The sequence below is a fragment of the Pristiophorus japonicus genome, chromosome 13, assembly GCF_044704955.1.
Source record: "Pristiophorus japonicus isolate sPriJap1 chromosome 13, sPriJap1.hap1, whole genome shotgun sequence".
Classification (NCBI taxonomy): domain Eukaryota; kingdom Metazoa; phylum Chordata; class Chondrichthyes; family Pristiophoridae; genus Pristiophorus; species Pristiophorus japonicus.
In genome coordinates, this window is record NC_091989.1 from 192,961,038 (window position 1) to 192,986,647 (window position 25,610).

The following is a 25,610-nucleotide window of genomic DNA, read 5'->3' on the forward strand; positions in this document are numbered from 1 at the left end:
CCATTATCTAAAATGGTGGAACAGACTCAAGGGGCTGAATGCCCTCCTGTTGCTATGAGCGGAGCTGAGACTCGTTTTCATTCACTGAACTCATCTGTGTGAACAATGTGAGGGGGTCAAGGGACGATTTTGATCCCCGTTGCTAATCCTCTGTTGCCAAGATCAATTAATGTGTCCAAACTTCTGCCCTTGCCGAAAGCAGGAAAGATGAGGGGGAGAAGCCTTTGCACCTCCCGTTAGTGCTGCATGGGGGGGGTGGTTGGGGGGGGCCGATAGCGGGCGCTAACGACTTAGCGACCGAGCGCGGCAAGAGAAACGACTCCCGCTAATTTCACCTGGAGGTTTGTAGTGGCGGTAATCCTGAGTGACCCGATCGGCTGCACCCGGTGATGGTGACATTATCATCCTGCGCATTGATCGCCCTGGACCCCAATTTTGGTTCCACCCCCTGCAGCGTCACCGGGCGAAAACACCGACCGCGGCAAGCACGCGGAGCGCCGTTTAAAGGGGATGATGGCTGCTGTTTCAAGGGGATAATGGCTGCCTTTTAAATGGGATGGCTGCTGTTTATCGGGGATGATGACTGTGGGGGAGAAACGTCTTTCGTGAAGCCTAACGTTCATTCTGCGAGAGTGCTTGGGGCTGATTGTGATGGTTCGCGGAGCCTAGAGCGATGGCCCTTCCCTTTCAGAGAGGGGAGGAACCTCCTTTCCCACCGCTGCCGCCCCTCCTGCAGGCTTTAGCGCTCCAAGGGAAGCGGTAATGCTTGATTTAGCGCTGCACTTCCTTCCTGGCATCGCTAATGGCCAACTCCGCGGAAGCTGAGAATCATTAGCGCCTGGTTGAGTTCTGCCCCTGGAGTCGAGCCTGAGATCGCCTGGTGTGCTACACCGGGCATTACCTTCAGCCACCAGTCGCAGGAACAACTGATTCTAAACTTTGGTCTTGTGTTTTTTGGAATGCCATTTCCCTCGCGCTGCTGGGGAACACAGGCCCATTCAACCCTATCCTCTCCCTCCCATCCACCGTTCCGAGAGCGGCCCTCTGACAGTGCAGTGTTCCCTCATCGCCGCACTGCAGCGTCAGCCTGCATGATATGCTCAAGTCTCTACAGCGGAGCTTGAACCCACGACCTTCTGCCTCGGAGACAGGTCTGTTACCCACGGCCGAGACCTGTAAGCGAGGCTGACTGCCTGTAATGTGGTTGGATCTCGTGAGAAACGTCCCAGACGTTTGGCACCCGTTGCTCAAGGCCGCGGTGTAGGGCAACTGGGCGGTACGGCTCTCGAATAGCACCACTCGGCCTCCCTGCTTCTGAATGACTTTGGTCTCTGAAGTTTGGTGGTGCCATCTTACCGATGCCGTTTCTCACACCTATCACAACCCAAAAAAGCAGTGATACCTTCAATGCGGCAGCAGCCCTTTACAGCCTGCTGGGGCTAGAAGCTCCACCCTCGGTGCATTACAAGCACATAGAAACATAGAAACATAGAAACATAGACAATAGGTGCAGGAGTAGGCCATTCGGCCCTTCGAGCCTGCACCACCATTCAGTACGATCATGGCTGATCATGCAACTTCAGTACCCCATTCCTGCTTTCTCTCCATACCCCTTGATCCCTTTAGACGTAAGGGCCACATCTCACTCCCTTTTGAATATATCTTAACGAACTGGCCCCAACAACTTTCTGTGGTAGAGAATTCCACAGGTTCACAATTCTCTGAGTGAAGAAGTTTCTCCTCATCTCGGTCCTAAATGGCTTACCCCTTATCCTTAGACTGTGACCCCTGATTCTGGACTTCCCCAACATCGGGAACATTCTTCCTGCATCTAACCTGTCCAGTCCCGTCAGAATTTTATATGTGTCAATGAGATCCCCTCTCATTCTTCTAAATTCCATTTGAATACAAGCCTAGTCGATCCAATCTTTCTTCATCTGTCAGTCCTGCCATCCCGGGAATCAGTCACATGATGCACCGGGGAGCCCTGTTAAAGGAAGGCTGCAAATAATGGCACCCCATTCCGGCCAGAATGCAGGTGATGATTGGGTAATTCCCCCGCCAATCACGCCTGGAGACCGCACTGCTGTCAGTGACTGGGATTGATGTTATACACACACACTGCGTATTCTGTAACTCCTCTCCACTAGCTGGAACAATAATGGCCCTGAAATCCCGACCCTCGGCTCCCCGCGGGCACTCACCAGAAAATGGCTAAAAAAGATGCGCACCGACCTTTTGCTGCTGCACGCACCAGCAATCCCACCCTTGAGGCCTCCTCACCCTGCGCGTCGGAGCGCATGTAGAGCTGGAGCTGGAGTCACATGGCACTGGGCAACCAATCCAGGTAAAGTATTTTCTCATTCATAATAATGGGAACTCTATAAATAGGAATTCCCATTATGATGATATAGAAACACCTCCCCCCAACACCAAAACACCAATAAAAAATTGACCAAAACCATCACATATTTAACAATAATTTAAATTAAAGTTAATAAATGTCTTAGAAAAAATATTATTTTTCTGAATTTTTTAAAAAGTTTTTAAATTATGGATTAAAATAAACTTAGCTCAGTGGGTGGGGTTTTTAACATTAAAATGCGTTTTTAAAATTTAATTTTTATGTTTTTGTATGTTTTAAAACTCTTACGCTGGTAAAAGTAGGCTATGCTCCTGTTTTTACCAGGCGTGAGAGTTTTCAGGACCTTTGCTGAGCAAGAGATGAGCAAATACCGCAATCTTGCCCATGCGAATAGGGAGACAGACGATCTGTCAGGCTAAAACTTGATGCATCGGAAAAGCCGGTTTTCAGTACATGGATTTGCAATGCCTTCCGGTGTCCGTACACACTCCATACAGACCTGGCAGGCTGGGATTTCAGCACCAATACTGCTTTTATCGGGAGACTTTGCTGTAATTTCGGTCTCGAGTTCTGTTCGCTGAAGTTCGTCCCCTGATAAAGTACAACATCCCCACCGACACCTGGGAGTCCCTGGCCAAAGACCGTTCTAAGTGGAGGAAGAGCATCCGGGAGGGCGCTGAGCACCTCGAGTCTCGTCGCCAAGAGCATTTTTTTTAGTTCAAAATATACTTTATTCATATAAAAATTTGTACAGTACATTCAAAAGCAGTTCAGTACGTTTAGCTGCGGTCAGCAATCCCATACACTACATTCGGGTGCTGACGGCAGTTCCGTTCAATACATTTCCTTGCTTTTCAGTTCAAGTACAATTCGGTACAATACGGGATACATTGTAGTACATTCAACAAATTACATTACGTGTGTCGCTATACAGTACACGGAATGGGTGACGGTACATTTACACTTTTCCTTTCCAACGTGCATCACGAAACAGACCTTGCATTGTACATGGCACTACATAGGTGTTTACAGATCATGGTGCTCCATGTACACAAAAAAGAAGTTACAAGTACGGCCCGAGGGGGGTTTTGTACTGATTCCTGCCCCCTGGGTTTACCGTGGCAGAAGGGCTTTAAACTCTGGCCCTTCCCCACCGTGCCTTTGCGGCGACTGCACCAATTTTAAGTGCGTCCCTCAGCACGTAATCCTGGATCTTGGATTGCGCCAGTCTGCAACACGCAGACGTGGACATCTCCTTGCTCTGGAAGACCAGCAAGTTTCGGCAAGACCAAAGAGCGTCTTTGACCGAGTTGATGGCCCTCCAGCAGCAGATGATGTCTGTCTCGGTGTGTGTCCCTGGGAACAGCCCGTAGAGCAGAGTCCTGTGTTACGGAGCTGCTCGGGATGAACCTCGACAGCAACCACTGCATCTCTTTCCAGACCTGACTTGCAAAGGCGCAATCCTGAAGGAGGTGGGTGACAGTCTCGTCCGCCCCGCAGCCGACTCGGGGGCACCGTGCCGTGCTGCTGAGACGTCGGCTGTGCATGAACGCTCTGACAGGTAAGGCCCTCCTCACCGCCAACCAAGCTACGTCTTGGTGCTTGTGTGACAGCTCTGGCGATGAGACGTTCTGCCAAACAAGTTCGACAGTCCGCTCAGGGAACCACCCGACAGGGTCCACCCGCTCCTGCTTTCGTAGGGCGTCCAGGACCTTACGTGCTGACCACTGTTTTATGGCCTTGTGGTCAAAGGGGTTTTTTGTGAAAAACTTTTCCACGAAGGACAGGTGGACAGGCATGGTCCAGCTGGTGGGGGCGTTTCACGGCAGCGTGGCCAGACCCATCCTTCGCAACACCGGGGACAGGTAGAACCTCAGCACGTAGTGACACTTGGTGTTTGTGTACCGGGGGTCTGTGCACAGCTTGATGCAGCCGCACACAAAGGTGGCCATCAGGATGAGGGCCATGTTCAGAACATCCTTTCCTCCCCTGTCCAGAGATTTGTACATTGTGTCTCTGCGGACACGGTCCATTTTGGACCTCCAGACAAAGTGGAAGACGGCTCGGGTGACTGCCGCGGCACAGGAGCGAGAGATGGGCCAGACCTGTGCCACGTGCAGCAACCCCGAGAGCACCTCACTCCTGATGACCAGGTTCTTTCCTGCCATGGAGAGGAAGCGCAGCTTCCACCATCCCAGTTTTTGTTTTACTTTGGCGACACGCTCTTCCCAGTTTTTGGCGCACGCCCCGTCCGCTCCGAACCATATTCCCAACACCTTCAGGTAATCTGGTTTAACGGTGAAGGGGATAAAGGATCGGTCGGCCCAGTGACCAAAGAGCATGACCTCGCTTTTGCTGCGATTGACCTTTGCTCCCGAGGCCAGTTCAAACTGGTCGCAGATTGTGAGCAATCCGCGGACCGACTGCGGATCCGAGCAAAAGATGGCCACGTCGTCCATGTACAGGGAGGTCTTGACCTGAGCACCTCCGCTGCCTGGGATCATCACCCCTCTAATGCCCGCATCCTTCCTGATGGACCCGGCAAAGGGCTCGATACAACACACAAACAAGACAGAGGAGAGAGGACAGCCTTGCCTGACTCCAGATCTGATCGGAAAGCTTTCAGTTTCCCACCCGTTGATTAGAACTGCACGACTGATGTCTGTGTAGAGCAATTGGACCCAATTGTGGATACCCTCCCCAAACCCCATTTTGGAGAGCACGTCCATCAGGTACGTGTGCAATATCCTGTCAAAGGCTTTCTCCTGGTCTAAGCTGATTAAGCAGGTGTCCACCCTCCCCCCTGTCCCGCACGTAGGCGATCGTATCCCTGAGTAGCGGCAGACTATCCGAGATCTTCCTGCCGGGGACAGCGCAGGTCTGGTCCGGGTGAATCACCAGCTCAAGAGCAGACTTGACCCTGTTGGCGATGACCTTTGACAGGATCTTGTAGTCCACATTGAGCAGCGAAATGGGCCGCCAGTTTTTGATTTCCTCCCTCTCCACCTTCTGCTTGTAGATGAGGGTGATGATGCCTTTCCTCATTGATTCTGGCATACTGCCGGCCGGAAACATACCCCCGTACACCAAGAGCATGCAGAAATCAAGCGCAGGCAGTGGAAGGAGTGTGCAGCAAACCAGTCCCACCCACCCTTTCCCCCAACCACTGTCCACCCCACCTGTGACTGAGACTGTAATTCCCGTATTGGACTGTTCAGCCACCTGAGAACTCACTTTTAGAGTGGAAGCAAGTCTTCCTCGATTTTGAGCGACTGCCTATGATGATGGAGATTCTGTTTGCTGTGAGTCCTGCCGTAAGTCCCGCCCCACCACTTGCTCATTGGCTGACACGGAGAATCTCATTGGCTGACACATTGCATCTCATTGGCTGACACATTGCATCTCATTGGCTGACACATTGCATCTCATTGGCTGACGCGGTGCATCTCATTGGCTGACCCCGGTGCAGCTCATTGGCTGACTCAGTGGTGCCGTTACACACTCTGTTAAAAGAGTCGGGCCAGAGGCTGAGGCTGCCACCTTGGCCCCCAGGGTCAGCCAGTGCCCCAGTCACGGTGGTCTCTGCCCTGCTGTTGAAGTTTGAGGCCGACTGAATTCAAGCAAACTGGCAATGCACACACTAACCTTTGACCTTCACCGTTGTGATCTTTCAACAGATGTTGAACCCGCCTGGCTGGGAGGAAGGAATGGACCGCGAAACCTCAATGTCTGCCTTCAAAATCATAAAATTGGTGAGGTCCTCCCCAACCTCACCCTTAGTGTGTGAAACAAACTCTTGCTAACCAATATGCAGGGTGACTTGGACAGGTTAGGTGAATGGGCAAATACATGGCAGATGCAGTATAATGTGGATAAATGTGAGGTTATCCACTTTGGGGGCAAAAACACAAAGGCAGAATATTATCTGAATGGCAGCAGATTAGGAAAGGGGGAGGTGCAACGAGACCTGGGTGTCATGGTTCATCAGTCATTGAAAGTTGGCATGCAGGTACAGCAGGCGGTGAAGAAGGCAAATGGTATGTTGGCCTTCATAGCTAAGGGATTTGAGTATAGGAGCAGGGAGGTCTTACTGCGGTTGTACAGGGCCTTGGTGAGGTCCTTGGTCTCCTAATCTGAGGAAAGATGTTCTTGCTATTGAGGGAGTGCAGCGAAGGTTCACCAGACTGATTCCCAGGATGGCGGGACTGACATAAGAGGAGAGACTGGATCAACTGGGCCTTTATACACTGGAGTTTAGAAGGATGAGAGGGGATCTCATAGAAACATAAGATTCTGACGGGACTGGACAGGTTAGATGCAGGAAGAATGTTCCCGATGTTGGGGAAATGCAGAACCAGGGGACACAGTCTTAGGATAAGGGGTAGGCCATTTAGGACTGAGATGAGGAGAAACTTCTTCATTCAGAGAGTTGTTAACTTGTGGAATTCCCTACCGCAGAGAGTTGTTGATGGCAGTTCATTGGATATATTCAAGTGGGTGTTAGATATGGCCCTTAAGGCTAAAGGGATCAAGGGGTATGGAGCGAAAGCAGGAAAGGGGTACTGAGGGAATGATCGACCATGATCTTATTGAATGGTGGTACAGGCTCGAAGGGCCGAATGGCCTACTCCTGCACCTATTTTCAATGTTTCTATGTTTCTATCGGGATGGTCGGCATCCGAACGGTCAATGTCTGGACGGTCGGTGTTGGGACGGCTGTTACTGCGATGGGTTGTGTTGGTGACAGGGAGTGTAAACTATTTTGAACAAACCGTCCTGCCCTTGACGTACTGGTAAAAGGACAAGTTCAGGACTGACCTCTGGAGACACTACTTAATTTAACGAGGCTTCATGTCCCGGGCTAGATATGTGGAGGCAGGAACTGTGGACGTAGTCAGATGGTGTGATGGGCGGAGGGAGCTTGTACAGACAGATGAATGTGTGGGCCAGATGGGCTCTATACCTGTAATGATCTTGTCTCATTGGCAGGGGGCACGAGTGGTTCCTAAACCCAACATGAATAAATGTCCTGTTCTGCCTACGGCAGGAGATTTGCTGGATGTTGGATTACCAGTGCTTTGAATAACAGGTTTACAAAACTATCTCATCTGTTTGGAAAAGAGGATATGTGATGACCTAATTAGCAAAAAAATTGTCCAAAACATTTGATGGAAAGTTCAATCCCCTGGGGCTGAAGTTAAAGGCTGGACATTTGGAGTAAGAGGAGATATCAGGAGGAAGTTTCAGACCCAGACAGAAAGAGTTGTGCAGTCGCTATACAGGGAAGGATATTTGAGCAGGCCGTGTCCGTGGGGCAAGAGGCAGCTGAAAGCTTCACTGGAGGGCGATGGGATTGCAGGGTATACTGAGAGGGGGAGTAGGTGGGATGGAGATCTATCCAAACGGGGACTGGTTACCTGTTGCCCCACTTCAAAGCTCAGTTGAGTGACGGCAATGGAGTAAAGTTTGCCCCATTGCCCCAGTCTGTGTTACACTAACTCTGGCTCCATTTGTTCAATTCTGTGAGTGCAGCTTAACGAAGAGGGCCACCTCCAGCAGGCCTTTGATGAATATATGGGAGACACGCAGGACAAGATCGAGATCAGAGACCGGCAGCTGGAGCTGATGGGCGATGTATTGATGTTGGTGCCCACTGTCCGAGCAGCTAGATTCCACAGAGGTGCAAAATCCAGGGGAAAATTCTCCTTCTCACTCCCAATCGTTCCCCATTTTCTGTTCCCTAAAGCCTTCCTCCAGACTTTCTTATTCCGTCATGGGATGTGGGCGTGGCTGGCAAATTGCCCTGGGGAATGATGGTCCTTCGTCCTGAACCGCTGCATGAGACGCTGTCCTCTTCCGGTCCGCTACTTAATCACTTCAGCCGACTCCCAGACGCAGACCAAACCCGTTGTTCAGTTGGGGTAGTCTCTCTCTAGCTCGATGAGACCCGTCCCGATGCTAAAGCCTCCCTCCACTGGGAAATTGGGAACTGCATTGGCAACTGGGAGTCTCCCAGTGACCCAGTGACTCCTGGGTTAGAGAGGGGAAATCAGCCAGGGTTCCTGATCACTGTCCAGTGACCTCTGGGTTAGAGAGAGGGGAAATCAGCCAGGGTTCCTGCTCCTGATCCCTGCCCAGTGACCCCTGGGTTAGAGAGAGGGGAAATCAGCCAGGGTTCCTGCTCCTGATCACTGCCCAGTGACCCCTGGGTTAGAGAGGGGAAATCAGCCAGGGTTCCTGCTCCTGATCACTGCCCAGTGACCCGTGGGTTAGAGAGAGGGATATCAGCCAGGGTTCCTGCTCCTGATCACTGCCCAGTGACCCCTGGGTTAGAGAGAGGGATGTCAGCCAGGGTTCCTGCTCCTGATCACTGCCCAGTGACCCCTGGGTTAGAGAGAGGGGAAATCAGCCAGGGTTCCTGCTCCTGATCACTGCCCAGTGACCCCTGGGTTAGAGAGAGGGGGAAATCAGCCAGGGTTCCTGCTCCTGATCACTGCCCAGTGACCCCTGGGTTAGAGAGAGGGGAAATCAGCCAGGGTTCCTGCTCCTGATCACTGCCCAGTGACCCATGGGTTAGAGAGAGGGATATCAGCCAGGGTTCCTGCTCCTGATCACTGCCCAGTGACCCCTGGGTTAGCGAGAGGGGAAATCAGCCAGGGTTCCTGCTCCTGATCACTGCCCAGTGACCCCTGGGTTAGAGAGAGGGGAAATCAGCCAGGGTTCCTGCTCCTGATCACTGCCCAGTGACCCCTGGGTTAGAGAGAGGGATATCAGCCAGGGTTCCTGCTCCTGATCACTGCCCAGTGACCCCTGGGTTAGAGAGAGGGATATCAGCCAGGGTTCCTGCTCCTGATCACTGCCTAGTGACACATGCTGGAAATCCAGTGAGCACAGGTTGGGGCTCGGCTCTGATGCACTCTGTTGTCGAACAGCCTGCAAGCGCTCACTGTTCCGTGTGCACAAGAAGAATGATCAATTGGCCCAGGTCTGAAAGGGCCGCTGGTACACATAAAATCACACAGCACAGAAAGAGGCCATTGGGCCCATCGAGCCTGTACCAGCTCTGTGACAGAGCGATCCAATCCGTCCCACTCCCCCGCTCTTTCCCCACGGCTCTTTTCAACTATTTATCCAATTCCCTGTTTGAAAGTTACTATTGAATGTGCTCCCACCGCCCTTTCAGGCAGCGCGTTCCCGATCACAACAACTCGCTGCGTAAAAACATTCTCCTCGTCTCCCCGCCTCTGGTTCTTTTTCCAATTACCTTAAATCTGTCTCCTCTGGTTACCGACCTGCCTGCCACTGGAAACAGTGTCTCTTTATTTACTCTATCAAACCCTTTCCTCATTTTGAACACCATCAAATCTCCTCTTAACCTCCTCTGCTCAAAGGGGAACGATCCTAGCTCGCCAGACCATTTGTGCTTGCAAGCTATTGTCTCATCTGCAACCTCCCTTTCCTCGTCAAAGTCCTTCAACATGTTATCGCCTTCCAAATCCGGGCCTATCTTTCCCAGAACTCCATGTTTGAATCCCTTCAATCTGGTTCCCACCCCTCCCAACGTACCAAAACAACGCTCATCAAAGTCACGACATTCTTTGTGAGTGTGACAAAGGCAAACTGTCCCTCCTCATCCTCCTCGTCCTGTCTGCGGCCTTTGACACAGTTGACCACTCCATCTTTCTCCAACACCTCTCCACCATCGTCCAGCCGGGTGGGACTGCACTCGCCTGGTTCCATTCCCATCTATCTAATCGTAGCCAGAGAATCACCTGCAATGGTTTCTCTCCCCACCCCCGCATCGTTACCTCTGGTGTCCCCCAAAGATCTATCCTTGGGCCCCTCCTATTTCTCATCGACATGCTGCCCCTTGGCGACATCATCCAAAAACACAGCATCAGTTTCCACATGTACGCTGATGACACCCAGCTCTACCTCACCACCACTTCTCTCGACCCCTCCTCGGCCTGGAAATTGTCAGACTGCTTGTCCAACATTCAATACTGGATGAGCAGAAATGTTATCCAATTAAATATTGGGAAGACCGAAGCCATTGTCTTTGGCCCCCGCCACAAACTGCGTTCCCTAGCCACTTCTCCCTAACATCTGTCTGAGGTTCACCCTGACTGTTCACAACCGAGCTGTCATATTTGACCCTGAAATGACCTTCCAGCCACATATCCGTGGCATAACTAAGACCACCTATGTCCACCTCCGTAACATCGCCCGTCCTCGTCACTACTTTAGCTCATCCGCTGTTGAAACCCTCATCCATGCCTTTGTTACCTCTCGACTGCAGAGCAGGTCTCCGGTCGTCCTGGTTAACCCTTGCCACTGGACCAAGACCTCGCTCTGTCAAGCCCGTGTGGTGGCTGGTGTACAACGGTCACCCCACGTTAAAAAAATCCACCCACAGGCATCTTCCACCCTTCAGGATGTAGTTCGGGATCTGGAATTTTAGGGCCTTCATTGAAACACCTGTGAAATTTTTGACATTGCAAGTCATCCTCGACTCGAGGGACTGGATATGATGATGATGACCTGACTTGACTATTCCAACTCACTACTGGCTGGCCTCCCACATTCTACCAACGTAAACTGGAGGTGATCCAAAACTCGGCTGCCCATGTCCTAACTCGCACCAAGTCCTGCTCACCCATCACCCCCTGTGCTCACTGATCTACATTGGCTCCCGGTTAAGCAACGCCTCGATTTCAAAATTCTTAATTCTGTTGACAAATCCATCCATGGTCTTGCCCCTCCCAATCTCTGTAATCTCCTTCAGCCTCACAACCCCCCACCCCCCCAACCCCACCCCACCCCAAGATCTCTGCGCTCCTCAAATTCTGCCTCTAGAGCATCCCTGATTATAATCGCTCAAACATTGGTGGCCGTGCCTTCTGTTGCCTAGACCCTAAGCTCTGGAACTCCCTCCCTAAACCTCTCTGCCCGCTTTCCTGCTTTAAGACGCTCCTTAAAACCGACCTCTTTGACCGAGCTTTTGGTTACCTGCCCTAATTTCTTCTTATGCGGCTCGGTGTCAAATTTTTTTATCTCATAATACTCCTGTGAAGATTCTTGGGATGTTTCAGTACGTTAAAGGTGCTATAATAATACAAGTTGTTGTTGTTGATTAATCTCTCCGCCTGCTCTCCTCAGATGTGGGGAACTCTGTCTTCCTGTATGAGTTTCAGCACAGGCCGAGTATTTATGGAACCAGCCGCCCGGAGTTTGTAAAGTCTGACCACGGTGATGAGCTTGGATTCGTGTTTGGTGCTGCCTTCTGGTCTGGTGACCTTGTTTTGTTAGGTGAGAAAAAGCGGCAGAGATTGGCAGGGTTATTTTTGCCACATCTCCATTTACTGTTGGACAGTGTGGTGCGTGCTCCGTTCTGATTGCTGTCGGGAGCTGGGGTGTAAAAGGTTCCGGTGCTGTAGTGACGTACTGAAATGAACCTCGTGGCAGAAAAACGTTTCTCGATGAACTCCACACAGCCGCTGGATAAAATGCGGACAGGGTGGGAGTTGAGAGCAATACGGGTGAGGGTGGACAGAGAGCATCAGTCACCTTTCAGCTGTGTCTCAGTGATTGCACTCTGGGCTCGGAGTCATGCCACTGCAAGGTACAGCGCGAGCCAGTGCAGAGGGCGATGGCTGTGAAGAGGGCGATTCGATTGAACGTCATCAAGGTCCAGCTCGCTGATAGGAGCTTGGGCAGGTACAGCAGGAGCGGCGAGGTTGGGTCAAAAGAGCAGCGACAGATCGGGAAGCGACGTGATCAGGGCCCAGAAGAGGCGAGGGCCCCGGGGCAGCACGGCCCAGCCCACACTGTGCGATATGGGATGGCCCGTGCACTCGGCCCGTGCAGCAGAGCTGGTCTCCAGTCGTCCTGGTTAACCCTTGCCACTGGACCAAGACCTCGCTCTGTCAAGCCCATGTGGTGGCTGGTGTACAACAGCCACCCCACGTTAAAAACATCCACGCACAGGCATCTTCCACCCTTCAGGATGTAGTTCAGGATCTGGAATATTAGATCCTTCATTGAAACACCTGGGAACTCATCCCTTTTTGGCGTGGAAGCAAGTCATCCTCGATACAAGGGACTGCCTATGATGTATTGTGTACAGTTTTGGTCTTCTAACCTGAGGAAGGACATTCTTGCTATTGAGGGAGTGCAGCGAGGTTCACCAGACTGATTCCCGGGATGGCGGGACTGACCTATCAAGAAAGACTGGATCAACTGGGCTTGTATTCACTGGAGTTCAGAAGAATGAGAGGGGATCTCATAGAAACGTTTAAAATTCTGACGGGTTTAGACAGGTTAGATGCAGGAAGAATGTTCCCAATGTTGGAGAAGTCCAGAACCAGGGGACACAGTCTAAGGATAAGGGGTAAGCCATTTAGGACCGAGATGAGGAGGAATTTCTTCACCCAGAGAGTGGTGAACCTGTGGAATTCTCTACCACAGAAAGTTGTTGAGGCCAATTCACTAAATATATTCAAAAAGGAGTTAGATGTAGTCCTTACTACTAGGGAGATCAAGGGGTATGGTGAGAAAGCAGGAATGGGGTACTGAAGTTACATGTTCAGCCATGAACTCATTGAATGGCGGTGCAGGCTAGAAGGGCCGAATGGCCTACTCCTGCACCTATTTTCTATGTTTCTATGTTTCTATGATGATCTCGCCTCGGAGTCAGAGGATTGTGAGTTGTACATTTTTCTACGATGGGATATTTGTTGACAAGGGTGCCCGGGTAACCCAGGGCAATGAGGCAGTGTTACTGCTGCTGGACTGTAGTCTGTTGCCCTCTGTGTCTGACTCCACTTCCTGCTATTACTCACCAGCTGCCTAGATTTAGAATCCGAGCCGATTTTAACCCTGCTCGCTCAGCAGAAACCTGGCAGGCGGGCAGTTAAAATCTCCCGGCTCTTACCTGTCTGAAAGTCACCACGATCGCAACATCTGCGATTTTAACCTGCTCTCCTGAGCCCGGAGCCAACAGGGTCCTACTTGCGGCCCAGTGACATCATTGAGTCCCGACTTTAGCTCCGGCCTGAGCGGGGAGTCCACTAAGTTAAAACCTTACAGCACAGGTGGCCATTCGGCCCATCGTGCCTCTTTGGTTCAGCTATTCAATTAGCCCCACACCCTCTGCTCTTTCCCCAAATTTTTTCTCTTCAAGTATTTATCCATTTCCCTGCTGAAAGTTACTATTGAATCTGCTCCCACTGCCCTTCCAGGCAGCGCGTTCCCGACCACAACAACTCGCTGCGTAAAAACCATTTCTCCTCATCTCTCCCTCGGGTTCTTTTGCCAATGGCCATAAATCAGTGCCTCTGGTTAGCAACTCAGTGACTCATTAATGTGCGTTCAGTCAGTGACAGTGAGACATCATCATCATACGCAGTCCCTCGGAATCGAGGAAGACTTGCTTCCACTCCTGAAGTGACTTCTTTGGTGGCTGAACAGTCCAATACGTGACCCATAGTCCGTGTCACAGGTGGGACAGACAGTGGTTGAGGGAAAGGGTGGGTGGGGCTGGTTTGCCGCACACTCCTTCCGCTGCCTGCTCTTGGTTTCTGCATGCTCTCGGCGACGAGACTCGAGGTGCTCAGCGCCCTCCCGGATGCACTTCCTTCACTTAGGGCAGTCTTTGGCCAGGGACTCCCAGGTGTCAGTGGGGATGTTGCACTTTATCAGGGAGGCTTTGAGGGTGTCCTTGTAACGTTTCCTCTGCCCACCATTGCCTCGTTTGCCGTGAAGGAGTTCAGAGCAGAGCGCTTGCTTTGGGAGTCGGGCATGTGAACAATGTGGCCTGCCCAGCGGAGCTGATCGAGTGTGGTCAGTGCTGCAATGCTGGGGATGTTGGCCTGGACTGGGACGCTGATGTTGGTGCGTCTGTCCTCCCAGGGGATTTGCAGGATCTTGCGGAGACAATACCTTCACAGGCAAAGGCAAACTTATGAAGAGTTTAATCCTCACAATAATGCAAAGTGCTTGCAAACCAAGTGGGTTTAGCCAGGAAACAATATCGATGGAGCATCCAGTTCCCCAGGTCCAGGTTCCAGTCTGGCAGGCAGCACAGCTCACTCTCGTCTTGTTCACGACCAACTTACATCTTTAAACTGCAGCGCGGAGCAGGGCGACCACCTCAGCTTCCGTATTCCAGGTTTAATCACATGACATCTCACCCTGCCCTCACACACTGTCCCCATTGGTCGCCCGACCGTCCGTCCTCCTGGTGCCCCGCCCCTACACTCTCCCTATTGGTCACGGTGCCCCGCCTCCACGGACAATCGGAAAGCAAACAGACTCTTCGTTGCCCCATTGGAGGATTCGTGACTCTCTGTCAAATAGCCGTTCATTCCCAACTCCAACATTTTTGAAAGTGTTGCTGGAAATATAGTTTTTTAATGCCCCGATGATTTTCCTCCCGGGTTTTTGCTCCCAGCGGAGTCCAGGAGACTCTAGGTCAATCCCAGCGGTTGGTGACCCCTAGGGGAGTGGCTGATGGGTAATCGACAATAATTCATTTCAGTCGGATAGGTGAAGATGATCTCATAAGAATTAGGAGCAGGAGTCGGCCATTCAGCCCCTCGAGCCTGCTCCGCCATTCAATGAGATCACGGCTGATCTTCGACCTCAACTCCACTTTCCTGCCCGATCCCCATATCCCTCCATTCCCTTAGTCTGCAAAAATCTATCGATCTCAGCCTTGAATATATTCAGAGACCCAGCCTCCACAGCCCTCTGGGGCAGAGAATCCCAAAGATTCACCACCCTCTGAGTGAAGATATTTCTCCTCATCTCAGTCCTAAATGGCCGACCCCTTATCCTGAGACTGTGACCCCTGGTTCTAGACTCCCCAGCCCGGGGGGAAAACATCCTCCCTGCATTGACCCTGTCAAGCCCTCTAAGAATTTTATTTGTTTGAATGAGATTACCTCTCATTCTTCTAAACTCCAGAGAATATCGGCCTAGTCTACTCAATACTCAATCTCGCCTTCTATCCTTCTCTTTTCTCCACTTTCTCAGGCCTCTTAATTCCCTTTTCCCAAGGTCACCAGATCGGGTTAGAACTAAATCATAAGTCGATCCCACACAGTACAATGTATGGATTCTCTCGGGGTCTGGGATATGATTGTAGTCAGGGACATAAAATAATCAAAATGCAATGCTAACCTTTATATCTAGAGGGCTAGAATATAAAGGGGAGGAAGTTTTGCTCCAGCTATACAAAGCCCTGGTTCATCATCATCATCAGCAGCCCCTCGGAATCGAGGGAGACTTGCTTCCACTCTGGTGGCTGAACAGTCCAATACGAGAACCACAATCTCCGTCACAGGTGGGACAGACAGTGGTTGAGGGAAGGGGAGGGTGGGACAGATTAGCCGCACGCTCCTTCCGCTGCCTGCGCTTGGTTTCTGCACGCTCTTGGCAACGAGTCTGGTTAGACCAGACCTGGAGCACTGTGTACAGGTCTGGGCACCGCGCTTTAGAAAGGATATATTGGGCTTGGAGGGAGTGCAGCGCAATTTCACCAGAATATTACCAGGCTCCAAGCGTTGGACTGTGAGGCGAGATTACATAGGCTTGTATTCCCTGGAATATAGAAGATTAAAGGGATATCTGATTAAGGGTTTTAGGATTTTGAAAAGAATTGACAGGGTAGACAGAAACTTTTTCTGCTGGTGGTGGAGACTAGGACAAGGAGGCAGAACCTTAAAATCCGAGCCAGGCCATTGAGGAGAGAAGTTAGGAAACACTTCTTCACACACAGGGTGCTAAAAGTGTGGCATTCTCTCCCACAGAAAGCAGTCGACGCTCGCTCAATTAATCATTTAAAATCTGAGATTGCTAGATTTTCATTAGACAAGGGATTATGGAGCCAAGGCAGGTAGATGGAGTCAGGATACACAAGAACATAAGAAATAGGAGCAGGAGATGGCCATTCGGCCCCTCGAGCCTGCTCCGCCATTCAATAAGATCATGGCTGATCTGATCTTGGCCTCAGCTCCACTTCCCTGCCCATTCCCCATAACTTTTGACTCCCCGATAGTTCAAAAATCTGTCTATCTCCACCTTGAATATATTCAATGACCCAGCCTCCACAGCTCTCTGGGGCAGAGAATTCCAAAGATTCACGACTCTCTGAAAAAAGAAATTCCTCCTCATCTCCGTTTTTAATAGGCGACCCCTTATTCTGAAACTATGCCCCTAGTTCTAGATTACCCCACTAGGGGGAACATCCTCTCTTCATCTACCCTGTCAAGCCCACTCAGAATCTGTTGAGACCCCAGCTCTGATCCCTGTGGCACCCCACTAGTTAGTTTGCCAACCTGAAATTGATCCATTTATCCCAACTTTCTGTTTTCTGTTAGTTAGCCTATCCTTTATCCATGCTAATATATTACCTCCAACCCCATGAGCTCTTGTCTTGTGCAGTAATCTTTTATGTGGCACCTTATCAAATGCCTTCTGGAAATCCAAATACATGACATCTACTGGTTCCCCTTTATCCACCCTCAAACGGTTACATCCTCAAACAACTCCAGAAAATTTGTCAAATATGATTTCCCTTTCATAAAACCATTCTGACTCTGCTTGACTGTATTATAATTTTTGAAATGACCTGCTACTACTTCCTTAATAAAGGACTCCAACATTTTCCCAACGACAGATGTTAGGCTAACTGGACTGTAGTTTCCTGCTTTCTGTCTGCATCCCTTCTGGAATTACATTTGCGGTTTTTCAATCCACTGGGAACTCTCCAGAATCTAGGGAATTTTGGCAGATTACAACCAATGCATCCACTATCTCTGCAGCCACTTCTCAGACCCTAGGATGCAGGCCATCAGGTCCAGGGGTCATGTGCACCTTTAATCCCATTAGTTTGCCGAGTACTTTTTCCTCCAGTGATAGTGATTGTTTTAAGTTCCTCCCACCCTATAGTCCTTTGATTATCTATAATTGGGATGTTTTTAGTGTCTTCTTCCGTTAAGACCAATACAAAATATTTGTTCAATGTCTCTGCCATATCCCTGTTTCCCATTATTAATTCCCCAGTCTCATCCTCTAAGGGACCAACATTTACTTTAGAAACATAGGGCCCAAGTTACCACACGATAAAAAACGGGCGCCCCTCCGAGCTGGGCGCCAAAACGCGCGATTCTCGAGCGCTTTGCAGCTCCTTGTCTGTTTGGTGCGGCGCCCAGGGGGGCGGAGCCTACACTCGCGCTGATTTTGTAAGTGGGAGGGGGCGGGTACTATTTAAATTAGTTTTTTTCCTGCCGGCAACGCTGTGCGTTGGAGCGTTCGCGCATGCTCAGTGTGAAGGAAACATTGGCACTCGGCCATTTTTGTAGTTCTTTGTAGCTGTTTAATTTTTGAACATTTTTTAATAAAAGCACATTGCCATCAGCACTGAGGCTTCTTGCAGCCTTCTCACTGTCTCCTTCCCCCCCCCCCCCCCCCCGCGGGAAGAACGGGCGCCTCAGGCTGACTGCAGCATTCTCCCTGCCTGAAGCACTTTCACACAGGTAGGAAGATGGTTTATTTAATCTTTTCTTTGCTTATAAATGTTTATTCAGGTTGGATTTATTTGTATAATATTTGTAGAAGTATAAATAAGGATTTATTGTAGAATTTAATGAGTTCCCTTCCCCCCCTCCCCCTCCCCCCACCTCGTTCTGGACGCCTAATTTGTAACCTGCGCCTGATATTTTAATGTGTAGAACAGGTTTTTTCAGTTCTACAAAAATCTTCACTTGCTCCATTCTAAGTTAGTTTGGAGTACGTTTTCACTGTGGAAACTTTGAAATCAGGCCGGACACGCCCCCTTTTGAAGAAAAAATTCTGTTCCAAAGTAGAACTGTTCTACCTGACTAGAACTGCAGAAAAAAAAATGTGGAGAATTGCGATTTCTAAGATAGTCCGTTCTCCACCAGTTGCTCCTAAAAATCAAGCGCAAATCATGTGGAAACTTGGGCCCATAGAAACATAGAAAATAGGTGCAGGAGTAGGCCATTCGGCCCTTCGAGCCTGCACCGCCATTCAATGAGTTCATGGCTGAACATGCAACTTCAGTACCCCATTCCTGCTTTCTCGCCATACCCCTTGATCCCCCTAGTAGTAAGGACCTCATCTAACTCCTTTTTGAATATATTTAGTGAATTGGTCTCAACAACTTTTTGTGGTAGAGAATTCCACAGGTTCACCACTCTCTGGGTGAAGAAGTTTCTCCTCATCTCGGTCCTAAATGGCTTACCCCTTATCCTTAGACTGTGACCCCTGGTTCTGGACTTCCCCAACATTGGAAACATTCTTCCTGCATCTAACCTGCCTAAACCCGTCAGAATTTTAAACGTTTCTATGAGATCCCCTCTCATTCTTCTGAACTCCAGTGAATACAAGCCCAGTTGATCCAGTCTTTCTTGATATGTCAGTCCCGCCATCCCGGGAACAGTCTGCATTCCCTCAATAGCAAGAATGTCCTTCCTCAAGTTAGGAGACCAAAACTGTACACAATACTCCAGGTGTGGCCTCACCAAGGCCCTGTACAACTGTAGCAACACCTCCCTGCCACTGTACTCAAATCCCCTCACTATGAAGGCCAACATGCCATTTGCTTTCTTAACCGCCAACCTTCAATGACTGATGTACCATGACACCCAGGTCTCGTTGCACCTCCCCTTTTCCTAATCTGTCACCATTCAGATAATAGTCTGTCTCTCTGTTTTTACCACCAAAGTGGATAACCTCACATTTATCCACATTATACTTCATCTGCCATGCATTTGCCCACTCACCTAACCTATCCAAGTCACTCTGCAGCCTCACAGCATCCTCATCGCAGCTCACACTGCCACCCAACTTAGTGTCATCCGCAAATTTGGAGATACTACATTTAATCCCCTCATCTAAATCATTAATGTACAGTGTAAACAGCTGGGGCCCCAGCACAGAACCTTGCGGTACCCCACTAGTCACTGCCTGCCATTCTGAAAAGTACCCATTTACTCCTACTCTTTGCTTCCTGTCTAACAACCAGTTCTCAATCCATGTCAGCACACTACCCCCAATCCCATGTGCTTTAACTTTGCACATTAATCTCTTGTGTGGACCTTGTCGAAAGCCTTCTGAAAGTCCAAATATACCACATCAACTGGTTCTCCCTTGTCCACTCTACTGGAAATATCCTCAAAAAATTCCAGAAGATTTGTCAAGCATGATTTCCCTTTCACAAATCCATGCTGACTTGGACCTATCATGTCACCTCTTTCCAAATACGCTGCTATGACATCCTTAATAATTGATTCCATCATTTTACCCACTACTGATGTCAGGCTGACCGGTCTATAATTCCCTGTTTTCTCTCTCCCTCCTTTTTTAAAAAGTGGGGTTACATTGGCTACCCTCCACTCAATAGGAACTGATCCAGAGTCTATGGAATGTTGGAAAATGACTGTCAATGCATCCACTATTTCCAAGGCCACCTCCTTGGAGAAAGCAGGAATGGGGTACTGAAGTTGCATGTTCAGCCATGAACTCATTGAATGGTGGTGCAGGCTAGAAGGGCCGAATGGCCTACTCCTGCACCTATTTTCTATGTTTCTATGTAAGTACTCTGGGATGCAGTCCATCAGGCCCTGGGGATTTATCGGCCTTCAATCCCATCAATTTCCCCAACACAATTTCCCGACTAATAAGGATTTCCCTCAGTTCCTCCTCCTTACTAGACCCTCTGACCCCTTTTATATCCGGAAGGTTGTTTGTGTCCTCCTTAGTGAATACTGAACCAAAGTACTTGTTCAATTGGTCTGCCATTTCTTTGTTCCCCGTTATGACTTCCCCTGATTCTGACTGCAGGGGACCTACGTTTGTCTTTACTAACCTTTTTCTCTTTACATATCTATAGAAACTTTTGCAGTCCGTCTTAATGTTCCCTGCAAGCTTCTTATCGTACTCTATTTTCCCTGCCCTAATCAAACCCTTTGTCCTCCTCTGCTGAGTTCTAAATTTCTCCCAGTCCCCAGGTTCACTGCTATTTCTGGCCAATTTGTATACCACTTCCTTGGCTTTAATACTATCCCTGATTTCCCTTGATAGCCACGGTTGAGCCACCTTCCCATTTTTATTTTTACGCCAGACAGGGATGTACAATTGTTGTAGTTCATCCATGCGGTCTCTAAATGTCTGCCATTGCCCATCCACAGTCAACCCCTTAAGTATCATTCGCCAATCTATCCTAGCCAATTCACGCCTCACACCTTCAAAGTTACCCTTCTTTAAGTTCTGGACCATGGTCTCTGAATTAACTGTTTCATTTTCCATCCTAATGTAGAATTCCACCATATTATGGTCACTCTTCCCCAAGGGGCCTCGCACAACGAGATTGCTAATTAATCCTCTCTCATTACACAACACCCAGTCTAAGATGGTCTCCCCCCTAGTTGGTTCCTCGACATATTGGTCTAGAAAACCATCCCTTATGCACTCCAGGAAATCCTCCTCCACCGTATTGCTTCCAGTTTGGCTAGCCCAATCTATATGCATATTAAAGTCACCCATGATAACTGTTGCACCTTTATTGCATGCATCCCTAATTTCCTGTTTGATGCCCTCCCCAACATCACTACTACTGTTTGGAGGTCTGTACACAACTCCCACTAACGTTTTTTACCCTTTGGTGTTCTGCAGCTCTACCCATATAGATTCCACATCATCCAAGCTAATGTCCTTCCTAACTATTGCATTAATCTCCTCTTTAACCAGCAATGCTACCCCACCTCCTTTTCCTTTTGTTCTATCCTTCCTGAATGTTGAATACCCATGGATGTTGAGTTCCCAGCCCTGATCATCTTGGAGCCACGTCTCCGTAATCCCAATCACATCATATCTGTTAACATCTATTTGCACAGTTAATTCATCCACCTTATTACGGATACTCCTTGCATTAAGACACAAAGCCTTCAGGCTTGTTTTTGTAACACCCTTTGTCCTTTTAGAATTATGATGTAGTGTGGCCCTTTTTGTTTCTTGCCTTTGTTTACTCGGCCTTCCACTATTGCTTTTTACCTTTCTACCATCTGTTTCTGACTCCATATTACTTTGCCCTATCTCGCTGCATAGGTTCCCATCCCCCTGCCATGTTAGTTTAAACACTCCCGAACTGCATTAGCAAATGTTACCCCTGGGACATCAGTTTCAGTCCTGCCCAAGTGCAGACCGTCCCTTTTGTACAGGTCCCACTTCCCAGAACTGGTTCCAATGTCCCAGGAATTTGAATCCCTCCCTGCTGCACCACTGCTCAAGCCACGTATTCATTCTAACTATCCTGCTCCCTCTACTCTGATTAGCACGTGGCACTGGTAGCAATCCAGAGATTACTACCTTTGAGGTCCTACTTTTTAATTTAAATCCTAGCTCCCTAAATTCAGCTTGTACGACCTCTTCCCGCTTCTTACCTATATCGTTGGTACCTACATGTACCACGACAACTGGCTGTTCACCCTCCCTCTCCAGAATGCTCTGCAGCCGCTCCGAGACATCCTTGACCCTTGCACCAGGGAGGCAACATACCATCCTGGAGTCTCGGTTGCGGCCGCAGAAACCCCTATCTATTCCCCTTACAATAGAGTCCCCTATCACTATAGCTCTCCCACTCTTATTCCCACCCTTCTGTGCAGCGGAGTCAGCCACAGTGCCATGAACTTGGCTGCTGCTGCCCTCCTCTGATGAGTCATCCTCCTCAACAGTACCCAAAGCGATGTATCTGTTTTGCAGAGGGATGACCGCAGGGGACCCCTGCACTATCTTCCTTGCACTGCTCTTCCTGCTGGTCTTCCATTCCATAGCTGGCTGTGGACCCTTCAACTGCGGTAAGACCAACTCGCTACATGTGCTACTCATGTCATTCTCAGCATCGTGGATGCTCCAGAGTGAATCCACCCTCAGCTCCAATTCCGCAACGCGGTCCGTCAGGAGCTGGAGGCGGATACACTTCCCGCACACGTAGTCGTCAGGGACACCGGAAGTGTCCCTGAGTTCCCACATGGTACAGGAGGAGCATATCACATGACCGTAGATATCTTTTTCCCTTTTACATACCTGTAGAAGCTCTTACTGTCTGTTTCTTTATTTCTTGCTTGTTTATTCTCATAATCTATCTTCTCCCTCTTTTTTTAAGCCATCCCTTGCTGGTTTCTAAAATTTCCCAATCCTCTGCCCTACCATTAATCTTCACAACATTGTATGTCCTTGTTTTCAATTTGATACCATCCTTAACTTCCTTAGTTAGCCATGAATGGTTCATCCTTCTCTTAGAGTCTCTCTCACTGGAATAAATCTTTGCTGAGAGTTATGAAATATCTCCTTATGGTACTGCTCATCTATCATCTTGGCTTTCAATCTATTTTCCCAGTCCACTTTAGCCAACTCTGTCTTCATACCTTTATAATTGCCTACAGATCAGCCATGATCTCATTAAATGATGGAATAGGATCAAGGGGCTGAATATGCTGGAAATACTCAGCGGGTCAGGCAGCATCTGTGTAGAGAGAAACAGAGTTAATGTTTCAGGTCGATGACCTTTTGTCAGAACTGGGAGAATCCGCAATTTTCTGATTTTAATCACCTAATAATGATCTGATTTTTCCTGCAGCAAATGTCACTGACGAGGAGTTGGTTCTGAGCAGGACAATGATGGCTTACTGGGCTAATTTTGCTAAGAAAGGGTAAGTGAGGTGTTCCTATCTCAATTATCAGGGAGGGCTCAAAGGGCTTGGGGCTCTTTCCTCTGGAAGGGCAGGGGATGGGGGGGGGAGCGGGGGAGGGAGGAATCGGGGGATGGGGGGGGGAGAGGGGGATCGGGGGAGAGGGGGTTTGGGGGATATGGGGAGGTATGGGAGGGGGTAGGGGGAGCAGGAGATGGGGGCAGAGCGGAGGATGGGGGCAGAGCGGGGGATGGGGAGTGGGGGAGTGGGAGATAGGGAAGAGCGGAGGAGGGGGCAGAGGGGATATGGGGAGGTATGGGAGGGGGTGGGGGGAGCGGGGGATGGGGGCAGAGCACGGAATGGGGGAGCGGGGGTATGGGGGGCAGCGGGGAGATGGTGGTATGAGAAGGGGAGGGAGACTATGGGAGAGGTTGCGGGGGGAATAGGGGGTGTTGGTACGGTGGATGGGGGTATGGAATGGGGGAGAGAGGGGGATGAGGGTATGCTGGAGTGGGGGATATGGGAAGGGATGGGGGGAATTGGTGGGGTGGGAGGAATGGGGGTATGGGAAGGGGTGTGTGGGAGAGGATACGGGTATGAGTGGGGGGGAATGGCGGGTGCGGGCGATGAGTGGGGGGTATTGGAGTGGGTGCAGAGGAAGCAGAATGGGGGGTTAGTATGCTGGACGAGGTATGAGTGGGGGAGGTATGGGAGTGGGGAATGGGAAGGGTTCAGCGACCCAGGGGCCGATGAGGGCCGTTCCTTGTATCCCTAACGCCTGAATTTGCCTCACTTGCAGGGACCCTAACGGAGAAGGGCTGATATTGTGGCCGGTTTATGACCACAATGAGAGCTACATGCAGCTGAACCTGGTGCCAGAGGTGGGGAGGAAGCTGAAGGAACACAGGGTGAAATTCTTCACAGAGACCCTGCAGCAAAAGGTGGGGAAGGAGAGCGAGCAGCAGGCGACAGATGATGAACAGCAACGGATCGAACTCTAACCTCCAACAATCATCTGTGAGAAGCCCTCCGCTTTAACAGTCTCTCCCCCACCTCACAATCCCAGGGCTGCCATTCATTCTGACACCCTCATTTTCTGTCTCTCTCGGCCCCCCCTATTCCTGTTTTTCCCCAATTGTGCTTCCTCTGGATGTTACTGTGGTGTTTCGGACCCCTGATTGTGCGAAAGGCGGACCCCTATGAGACATCGGTCGAGACAATCGACTGGGCAAGTTCCAGCAATGCCCCCGTGTCTCTGTGCTTGCTGCGGGAGGTGCCGTTTGCTCCCCATGATTCAGCATTGGGAGTCCGGTAGTGAAGGGGTTAAATCACTGGACCAGTAATCCGTTAATGTTAAGTTGGCCACCGGGGTGGACATCTACCATCTCGTACTATCCGGCAACTTTCCACTCCCAGCCTCCCCCCTCCCACTGTCTAAACTTCCCCTAGCCCTAATAGACCCTAATAGGGGGTCACAAGCACCTAAACCCTTGCTCAAAACCCAGCCCTGCGGAACCCACAAGATTGGGCCTACCTCAGGCTTCCACCACACCACCCATCAGCAACAACGACCGGGGTTCTCGATCCACGACGACGCCCAGCGAGCCTCCCACCAGGCGACCGGACCATCACCCTCCAGTGGCGGCCCATCACCCCTCCAGTGGCGGGCCTGCACCCCTCCAGCAACAATCGGGCCTCTCCTCCTCGACGATGGCTGGACCTCTCCTTCCCCACAGGTGACCTCCTCCTCCTTCAGTGACAACTGGAGCTCTCCTTCTCCTCCTCCAGCACGTGGTGAGCATCATGGCTGTAACCCCCCCCTGACCTCCCACTCTGAACTCCAGTGGGCTACTGGTCCTCTCAATGCCTGCCCCCAACCAGGCCTCGGGCCACCTACCACCAAGGGCACTGCCCAGCGTCGAGCCTGCGGCCAACATCTCGTCGTAGGCAATAGGCTCATACAGCAGTGCCTGGTCTCCAGTCGTCTTGGACTCCCCCCTTGCCACTGGACCAAGACCTCGCTCAGCCGAGCCGGTGTGCAACGGCCATCCCATGTTAAAAGAACTCACACACAGGCATCTTCCACTCCTCTAAGTTCGGGACCTGGAAGGTCAGGACACTAATGGACATCTCCAACAGTGACAGGCCAGAACGCCACACCGCCATAGTTGCCCGGGAACTTAGATGCTTTGACAGCGACATCACCGCCCTAAGCGAGACCCAGTGGGCAGGGGAAGGCCAGCTCAAGGAACAAGGTGGAGGTTACACCTTTTCTGGAAAGGCAAACCAGAGGCAGAACTCTGCCTCCATGGAGCCGGCTTCGCCATCAAAAATGAGCTGGTCGACCGCCTCAACGACTCCCCCTGCGGGGTTAACGAACGCCTCATGACCCTTCGACTCGCCCTATCTCAGAACCAATGCGCCACAGTCATCAGTGATCCATTAGATCGTCAGTTCAAATCCCCAACCTTGGCACCTTTGAGAATTTGTTTAAAAATCTGTGAAATAAAAAGCTGATGTTGGTAAAAGTG

At 50.3% G+C, this 25,610-nt stretch overlaps 1 protein-coding gene across 1 annotated transcript in view; it reads left to right on the forward strand.

The window, feature by feature from the left end:
• The window catches only part of LOC139279005 (fatty acyl-CoA hydrolase precursor, medium chain-like), a 62,118-nt gene extending 36,508 nt beyond the window's left edge, over positions 1 to 25,610 (forward strand). Inside the window, exons 9-13 of the mRNA XM_070898315.1 lie at positions 6,043 to 6,117; positions 7,898 to 8,045; positions 11,525 to 11,674; positions 23,028 to 23,100; positions 23,879 to 25,610. Of these exons, the coding sequence (XP_070754416.1) occupies positions 6,043 to 6,117; positions 7,898 to 8,045; positions 11,525 to 11,674; positions 23,028 to 23,100; positions 23,879 to 24,080 (648 nt within the window). The 3' untranslated portion in view covers positions 24,081 to 25,610. The remainder of the gene's footprint in view (positions 1 to 6,042; positions 6,118 to 7,897; positions 8,046 to 11,524; positions 11,675 to 23,027; positions 23,101 to 23,878) is intronic.